At 52.9% G+C, this 8,354-nt stretch overlaps 1 protein-coding gene across 2 annotated transcripts in view; it reads right to left on the bottom strand.

Moving 5' to 3' along the window:
- Window positions 1–2,238: 2,238 nt before the first annotated feature.
- Window positions 2,239–8,354, bottom strand: part of polr2b (RNA polymerase II subunit B) — a 29,270-nt gene continuing 23,154 nt past the window's right edge. Inside the window, exons 6-28 of one of the 2 annotated variants that reach the window (XM_077733039.1) lie at window positions 8,083–8,209; window positions 7,463–7,535; window positions 7,242–7,392; window positions 7,034–7,146; window positions 6,734–6,953; window positions 6,479–6,637; window positions 6,046–6,407; window positions 5,851–5,970; window positions 5,603–5,789; window positions 5,382–5,525; window positions 5,171–5,310; window positions 4,946–5,057; window positions 4,727–4,881; window positions 4,388–4,586; window positions 4,156–4,324; window positions 3,896–4,087; window positions 3,571–3,821; window positions 3,417–3,506; window positions 3,251–3,358; window positions 3,060–3,173; window positions 2,809–2,969; window positions 2,536–2,731; window positions 2,239–2,431 (exon numbers count right to left, since the gene is read on the bottom strand). In XM_077733039.1, the coding sequence (XP_077589165.1) occupies window positions 2,342–2,431; window positions 2,536–2,731; window positions 2,809–2,969; window positions 3,060–3,173; window positions 3,251–3,358; window positions 3,417–3,506; window positions 3,571–3,821; window positions 3,896–4,087; window positions 4,156–4,324; window positions 4,388–4,586; window positions 4,727–4,881; window positions 4,946–5,057; window positions 5,171–5,310; window positions 5,382–5,525; window positions 5,603–5,789; window positions 5,851–5,970; window positions 6,046–6,407; window positions 6,479–6,637; window positions 6,734–6,953; window positions 7,034–7,146; window positions 7,242–7,392; window positions 7,463–7,535; window positions 8,083–8,101 (3,525 nt within the window). In that variant the 5' untranslated portion in view covers window positions 8,102–8,209 and the 3' untranslated portion in view covers window positions 2,239–2,341. Of the gene's footprint in view, window positions 2,432–2,535; window positions 2,732–2,808; window positions 2,970–3,059; window positions 3,174–3,250; window positions 3,359–3,416; window positions 3,507–3,570; window positions 3,822–3,895; window positions 4,088–4,155; window positions 4,325–4,387; window positions 4,587–4,726; window positions 4,882–4,945; window positions 5,058–5,170; window positions 5,311–5,381; window positions 5,526–5,602; window positions 5,790–5,850; window positions 5,971–6,045; window positions 6,408–6,478; window positions 6,638–6,733; window positions 6,954–7,033; window positions 7,147–7,241; window positions 7,393–7,462; window positions 7,536–8,082; window positions 8,239–8,354 lie in introns of those variants that run through there. The other variant, XM_077733040.1, reaches the window with a different exon arrangement.

Here is an 8,354-nt window from a genome sequence, read left to right as displayed (position 1 = left end):
TGTCCAATACTCCACTTGGGAGTAAAAAAAAAATTGTCCAATACTCCACTTGGGAGTACAAAAAAATTGTCCAATACTCCACTAGGGAGTACAAAAAATTGTCCAATACTCCACAGGGGAGAAAAAAAGTGTCCAATACTCCACTAGGGGAAAAAAAGTGTCCAGTACTCCACTAGGGAGAAAAAAAAGTGTCCAATCTCCACTGGGGAGAAAAAAAGGGTCCAATACTCCACTAGGGAGAAAAAAAGTGTCCAGTACTCCACTGGGGGGAAAAAAAAGTGTCCAGTACTCCACTAGGGAAAAAAAAGTGTCCAATCTCCACTGGGGAGAAAAAAAGTGTCCAAACTCCACTGGGGAGAAAAAAAAGTGTCCAAACTCCACTGGGGAGAAAAAAAAGTGTCCAAACTCCACTGGGGAGAAAAAAATGTCCAATACTCCACTAGGGAGAAAAAAATGTCCAATACTCCACTAGGGAAAAAAAGTGTCCAAACTCCACTAGGGAAAAAAAGTGTCCAAAACTCCACTGGGGAGAAAAAAGTGTCCAAAACTCCACTGGGGAGAAAAAAAGTGTCCAAAACTCCACTGGGGAGAAAAAAGTGTCCAAAACTCCACTGGGGAGTTGAGTGTCCAAAAGTGTCCAAAACTCCACTGGGGAGTTGAGTGTCCAAAAGTGTCCAAAACTCCACTGGGGAGTTGAGTGTCCAAAAGTGTCCAAAAGTGTCCAAAAGTGTCCAAAAGTGTCCAAAAATCCGCTGGGGAAGGTGTCCGAAGATCCGCTGGGGAAGGTGTCCGAAGATCCGCTGGGGAAGGTGTCCGAAGATCCGCTGGGAAAAGAAGTGTTCTCCGTTGTTCCGGTGAGCGTGCAGGTTGAACTCCACTTTGGTGTCCCGGAGATGCTGAGCCAGGCCGGCATGTGTGGTGCAGTCGGACCAGGTGGCCCCAGGCCTGTTAGACCTCGAGCCGCTGTCCACCAGGAAGAAGATGTCCGTCAACTTTTGGGCCACAGCTGAAACGCCACACAGGGACAGAGTTTAGTCTGCTCTCTAAACAAACATTTATAGCCTTATTCCCATCATGTACATACACTACAACCACTACAATGAATGTGTGAATCAATAAAATTCCCAATTTAACATAATTAAGCAAAACACTTGTCATGGCGATTAGCCCATTCGCGCTGATAAATAAGTGTTTTATGCAAACAAAATGATGGGAGTAAGAACATTAGTACCTTAACTAACGCCCATTTAGCATCCACAATACAGTTAGTAGCACTACGTGAACTCTGCTACCATTGCGATTAGCCACTCGCGGCTAGCGCTATATATTCTAATCACTAATTAGCGTGATATTTCAAAAAGAAAGACAGTTTGAATCCCGTAACAATAACCGTCGCGTAAAGAACGCCGATTGGTTCTCATGAATACTTGAACAAACCATAATTTAGCAAAATAACAGCACATCATTTAACATTGAGGATTAACCTCATCACCTCAACCCATGCTTGCTTACCGGAGCGCAACGTTGCGCTCTTCACCTCAAAATACGCACATTTGTTCACTATGATAAGTAAGCAACTCGTAAGACATCGATATAAACGCACACTTGTTCATTATAACAAGTAAGCAATTCGCAAGACGTCAAAATAGATGTTATAATCATTGATTTTCCTTACCAACGGACAATCGCTGTGAGGTACAGTGCGTCCAGCACCTGAAGTCACTTAACTCAACTTAATGAGCGGCTGCGTGGTTGTTGTCTCCGTGCCCTGCGATTGGCTGGCAACCCATAGTTGGCTGGGTTTAGGGTCTAGCACCCCTACAGGACTTCCGAGGAACAGCAGTTCAGAAAATGATTGAACCAATGCTTTATTCTTAAAAAAATGCATGATATTGGTACCATAAGACCAGAGCTATTTTGTATATTGGTTGGGTTTAATGAGTGACTAAATAGTTGGTACATTAGTAGGTCAGAAGAACAAAGCAGAATATTATTTAAAAAATTAAACTCGCCTTCTTACGGCCTTTTTTAATCATATATATATAGTACTCATTTTCCATTGGGTTTGGTTACTACGCAGTTAAGTACATATATACGTACAGAAATGATACTTTATGACTAATGTGTGGCATCCAAGAGCTAAAATCTTAAAGCTTTTTTTTCCTTTGAAACATTTTTAAAGTTGTTTACTAAGGATAACTTTAAAAAATGAAAAAAAGGATGCATATAAGACTCATCTTTGTGTGACTTAATCACTTTTAATGTTTCTTACAAAATCAAATGACGTCAAAAAGACGTGTGCAGTGGGCGGGAAGGACAGTCAGACAAGGTTTCTAGTGGGCTATGATGTCATCATGCGAGGAGCGATGCTCATGGACATCAGCTCCTGGAAGAGAAGTTTGCACGCGTAGGGCAAACGCACCAGCGAGATCTGAAATGAAGATAAAACCCGTGTGAAAAAGAGCAAGGTGAGAGACGTGGGTGCCGACCACCAACTTGCATCTGGCCGTCGTTTCACGCGGGCCACTGTCTTACCTGCGTCTTGTTGCGGCACCCGCGACACTCGTACGTGTGAGTGCGCGTGTTGGCGATGGCCATGAGTCCGCACAGGTTGCACACGTGCACCTGGTAGGGATCGGAAGCCTCGAAGAGACGCTCGCGCAGGAACTGCGCGGCGCCGTGAGCGATCTGACAGTCGCGCTCCATCTCGCCGAAACGCAGGCCGCCGTCCCTGAAATGGGGCAAAAAAAAAAGTCAGGCAAAAATAGTCATTTTGGGCCACGGCAAAGTCATTTCCGTCCGTCTTACCGCGAGCGTCCTTCCATGGGCTGCCGGTTGAGGATCTGAACGGGCCCGCGAGCCCTGGAGTGGATTTTGTCGTCCACCATGTGCTTGAGGCGTTGGTAGTAGGTGGGGCCGATGAAGATCTGCGACGTCAGCTTACGGCCCGTGAAGCCGTTGTACAGAACCTGGAGGGAGATGGAAAAAAAGGCGGGGTCAGTCAAAGAGGGTAAAAAACAAAAAGCAGGAGCCCCACGCCAACGGCAAACGCTACCGACCTCGTTTCCCCGGAGGTGGTAGCCGTACTCCGAGAGCAGATTGGAGACCTTCTGCACGTTGACGGCGTCGTTGAAGGGCGTGGCGTCACCAATCTCGCCTTTGTTGGCAGAAACCTGAAAGGAGAAGCCGGCCGTGATCATTTGGCACCCGACTCGGAGCAAAGGTAGGCGGGCGGGTGGGCGTGGCTCACCTTCCCCTGAAGGCACTCGATAAGATGCCCAACGGTCATTCGAGACGGGATGGCGTGAGGGTTGATGATGATGTCCGGCGTGATGCCCTCGCACGTGAAGGGCATGTCCTGCAATGCGAAGGAATGGTGAAGGTGTCCGATCCCTCCCCCGGCCCTCGTCTTTTACCTCCTGTCTGTACTGGATCCCGCAGGTTCCTTTCTGGCCGTGCCTGCTGGCGAACTTGTCCCCGATCTGAGGGATTCGGACCGAGCGCACCTGGGCCGAGAGGCGGTGGGCGTCAGCCGAGGCGAGGGTGGTCGGCGGCGGACATCGGCGTTACCCTGATTTTGCAGAACTTGTAGCCCTCCTGGTTGAGTGTGACCATGACCTGGTCCACGATGCCCGTCTCGCTGGTCCGCAGGAAGGTGCTGCAGTCCCTCTTGGTGTAACGTCGGTTGCTGCAGTCCAGCTCGTCGTCGTTATCGGGCAGCGTCACCGTCTTGCCAATGATCACGTCCTCGCCCGACACGCGCACGCCCGGGGCGATGAGACCGTCGTCGTCCAGTTTGTCGTAGATGGCGTGCCTCATCCCTGGAAGTGAGCAAGGTGAGCCAAGCTGAGCTAAGCTAAGCTAGCATGGTAGCATACGTTGCCGACCCTCTCACCCTGACACGTTTCCTTGGTGGGCTTCTCGAAGATCTCCTCCTGATCGAAGCCCTTCTTGGACTCCTGCTCCTTGTAGGAGCGATAGAAGACCGAGCGGAAGAAGCCGCGGTCCACGGCCGAGCGGTTCATGATGACCGAGTCCTCCTGGTTGTAGCCCGTGTAGGAGGCGATGGCCACGATGGAGTTGATGCCTGTACGGTGCGGCCCGACGGCTAACGTTAGCGAGAGGGCGCCGGGCCCGTCCATCGGACACCCGTACCTGCCGGCAGTTCCCTGAAGCGAAGGTACTCCATGGAGCGGGTGGTGACCAGCGGCTTCTGAGGGTAATACAGGACGTGTGCCAGCGTGTCCATGCGGACGTGGAAATTGGTGATGTAGACGCCCATGGCCTGCTTGCCCATAGCCGACTGGTAGGTGTTCCTGGGAGACTGCGGCGGGGAGAGTGGCTTTCGTTGACAAACGCCGACCCGTCAAGAGGACGCCGGCCTCACCTGGTTGTGATCGGGAAAGGGGATGATGGAGGCGCACACCCCCAGGATCATGGACGGGTGGATCTCGCAGTGGGTGTAAGTGGAACAGTACGCCACGCCCTTCTCCTGAAGGTCGTCGGGGGTCATGGCCAGCATCACCGTCTCCTCCTCCAGCGTGTCGATGTACTCCACCACGCCGCTCGCCACCAGGTCCTGCCAGCTGCGCCAGGACGACAGACGTGCGTCACATGGTTTGGAAGTGAAATAGGGACGTTCCTCGCCATCAATGGCAGCTCACGTGTTTGTTCGTGCCCAAAAATGTTAAGCAATACATTGTAAATGAAAGGGCTTCCACGTCACCTGTAGTTGTTGTACTCTCTCTCCTTGAGCTGGTCGATGTGTCTTCTCTTGAGCAAGAGCTTCTGCTTCTCCACGATGAGTAGCGGTCTGCAGATGCGTCCGGCGTCCGTATAGATCCTGATCTCGCGCTCCCGGATGTCTCGAATCATGGACACCTGAAAAAGAGCCGGCGGGTGAGCCACCGGGAGCGCGAGGAGGCCACGACCCGATGACACCCACCTCGGACACGATGATGTCCATCTGGCGGCGGAGCTTCCTCAGAGTGTTCATCAGCTGCTCGGGGTCCTTGTGGATTCCCACCCAGCAGCCGTTGACGAAGATCTTGGTGGCGCTGCCGTGCGACGAGAGACGACAAACGCGGTCAACCGTCATGCCCGTGATGAGCGCGCCCGTTCGGTCAACCGTCATGCCCGTGATGAGCGCGCCCGTTCGCATGTGACTGACTCGGCAATGGCGGCGGGAGAGATCTCCTCCAGGTTCTCCATGCTCCACTCTTCCAAGAACTCCAGGATGGGAGAAGGCTGAGAGCCCACGGAGATGTACGCCATCAAGGCCAGGTTCTTGACCAGACCCACGGCGTGACCCTTGGGAAAACACGCACACAGAGTCAAGATCGGCGGAAGCGTTCGTGGCGTCGGGGCGCGTGGTCACCGACCTCGGGGGTCTCTGCGGGACACACCATCCCCCACAGGGTGTTGTGCAACTGCCTGGGCTTGGCCAACTTGCCGTCGCGTCCGATGGGAGAGTTGACTCGCCGCAGGTGGGACAAGGTGGACGCGAAGGTGAGACGGTTCAGCACCTGAGCTCAGAAAAAACGGGCCTTCACAAACGGGGCGCCGGGCCGGGACAGGACGCCGGCTTTGACGACAGACCCACCTGGGAGACCCCCGCCCGAGCCTGGTGAGCCTTCTTGACGTCGCCCCAGTTGCCCGTGGCCAGCGAGTACTTGAGTCCATCCGAGATGATCCGGGTCTTGACGGCCAGCTCCAGGTTGAAGTCTTTCCCCTGGTCGATGTACTTCTGCGCGTAGATGCGGATCTCCTTCAACAGGTTCTTGAACATCCTGACGGGAGACGGCAAGTCTGAGCGCGGGGCGGACGTGGCGCCGAGGCGGGGACACCCACCCTCTGAAGAGGAAGGCCAGGAGCGGCCCGGCCAAGTCCAGCCTCTTGTTGCCGTAGTGATCTCTGTCGTCCAGCTCGCGCCTGCCCAAAGCGGCCAGCAGCAGTCTGTGGACCATGTACCTGAGGACGCAACGGATCCGTTTTGGCGCCGGCCGGGACGGTGAAAGGCGGGGCCGCAACTAGGCTCTGTCTGACCCCAGGAAGTAGGCCTTCTTGGTCTCGCAGAAGTCGCTGACGCCGACGTGCGGCAGCATTTCTTTCTGCAGGACTTCTTTGGCGTACTTGATCCTGCGCTCTTTGGTCACTCCCGGCTTGGCTCCCCTGGAGCCGATGAAGTTCAAGGCCACGTTCTGCTCCTGGATGACGAAGGCTTCGTCCAGCGACGGCTTCACCATCTCCATCATCTCCGGGTCGTCAAAGTCGTAGATGATGTGCTCCAGGATGTCTCGGTCCGAGACGAAGCCCAGCGCCCGGAAGACGATGATGATGGGGATTTCCTGTCGGATGTACGGCAGCGTGGAGACGATCCTTTGGCCGATGGCGCTCTTCTTCACGCCCTGCGACGTCAAACGCGGCGGAAGACGAGTCAAGCCCCCGAAACCGGCTTGAAAAATTCACCTCGACCTACCTGGCCACCCCGAGCCATCATGCTGACCCAGATGGTGCTGGTGGGCCGCGACGAGTTCTCCAAGCAGGAACGGCACTCGCCCGTGAAGGCGTACTTGGAGTCCTTCTTGGCGAACACGTACACCGTGTTGGTGGCCATCTTCTCCTGGGCGATCAGCACCTGCAAGTCGGCGCAAGAGGCTCGGACGGCGTTCCAAAATGGGAAAAATTCCACGGATGGTGCCCCAAAATGGAGAAAATCCCACGTGCTGCGTACCTTCTCGGAGCCGTTGATGATAAAGTAGCCCCCCGGGTCCAGCGGGCACTCGTTGAGCTCGCACAGATCACGGTCGGTCAAGCCGCTGAGCAGGCAGTAGGTGGAGCGCAGCATGATGGGAATCTTGCCGATGAAGGTTTTCTGGTGCTGCGTCTGCAGCTGGTCTTCTCCCTCCTTGATGATGGTCTTGGTGATGTCCACGTACAAGGGTGCAGAGTACCTGGGGGCGAGGGAGGGGCGTAACTCCAGACCTGCTTAGAAGAGGACGGACGGGCGGGTGGGTTATTGGCGGGTGCCTACGTGAGGTTTCGCAGTCGGGCCTCGTTGGGCATCATGGGAGACGGGGCGCCGTCTCGTTCCCAGTGCGTGGGCTTGGACAAGTAGATCTGCTCGAACTTCAGCAGGTAACGAGGCTGCCGCATAGAGTTGGCTTGTTAGCAAAATAGGACGTCCCGCAATGGTAAGTGAACTTTTTGGGCCAAAAATAAACTGGACCAGAAGACCTTACCGGCTCTTCCACCTCCCCCGACGTGTGCTGGGCTTCAGCTTGCAGGTCGATGGGCGGCGCGTCCTCCACGATCCTCTGGACCGACATTTGGATGAACTCGTCAAAGGAATCCAGCTGCTGCCGCACCAAACCTTTCTCGTCAAAATAGGAGCTGCAAAGCAAGGCGGGGACAAAACGTTAAGCACCCCGTCGGATGGGTTGCTGGCGGATCTTTGGTTTACCTGATGACGATCCAGCAGGCTTCCTGCCACAGATCGGGGGTGATCTCGTCGTCGTCCTCATCGTACTGGTTATCTGAACACACACATTGCGCTCCGGTTTGTGACATTCGGTGACACATGTTCATGTATTGGTTTCACTTCATTGTGAATGACAGAAGTTGAAGTCGTTTGCTCCTATCAACTTGATTGCTAAACTTGTAGGTTGAAGACAAATTGAGTCCTAGTTTACGGACAGAACACATTTGTAATTTAGTACGTTCTTCATATATGAATCTTAACAAAACAAGCTGAAAGTACTCGGTATTACTTGGACTGTCAAATTGCCCTTTGAGAAGACTTGTAGCAGAATGTCCGACTTTTGGTACCTCGACTAGATCAAACAAATTGCTGCTTTGCAGACGGTAGACATTTAGGGGGGAAAAGATAAAGATAACGGCGTCCAGTTCACTTTACACCGCGTTGTTTACCTGTGCGCTAGCTTTAGCTTTGCTAGCATTTGTTGAGACAATGTTAAGAGAAGCAATAGTGGTTAGCTAAGCATCTAGCTATCCTGTTAATAAATTGGAGGTGCGCTGGTACTTTCTCGTCAATGTAAGAAAATGCTTAGTTGGGCAGCCTACCTTCGTCCTGGTCGTACATTTGAAGACCCCCTCAGCCAAAAAGACAGGCAAAACACAGTGTACAAAAGGAGATTTGTCGGAGCAAACGCCGCCACTGCGCGCTCCTTCTTTTTCTTGATTTGGTGAGCTGTGGCAAAACAAAACAAAGGTACATTAGTGCCATCTATCGGAAAGGAGTGTCAGAAAGACAGGACATTTTAAAAACAAAGCCAAAAAACGTGACATAATACTGATTATTCTGGTACTATTTTATTTCATTTGAAAGAATAATT

The sequence above is a fragment of the Stigmatopora nigra genome, chromosome 14 (assembly GCF_051989575.1).
Source record: "Stigmatopora nigra isolate UIUO_SnigA chromosome 14, RoL_Snig_1.1, whole genome shotgun sequence".
Taxonomy (NCBI): Eukaryota; Metazoa; Chordata; class Actinopteri; order Syngnathiformes; family Syngnathidae; genus Stigmatopora; species Stigmatopora nigra.
This window is presented reverse-complemented; position numbering and strand designations above follow the sequence as displayed.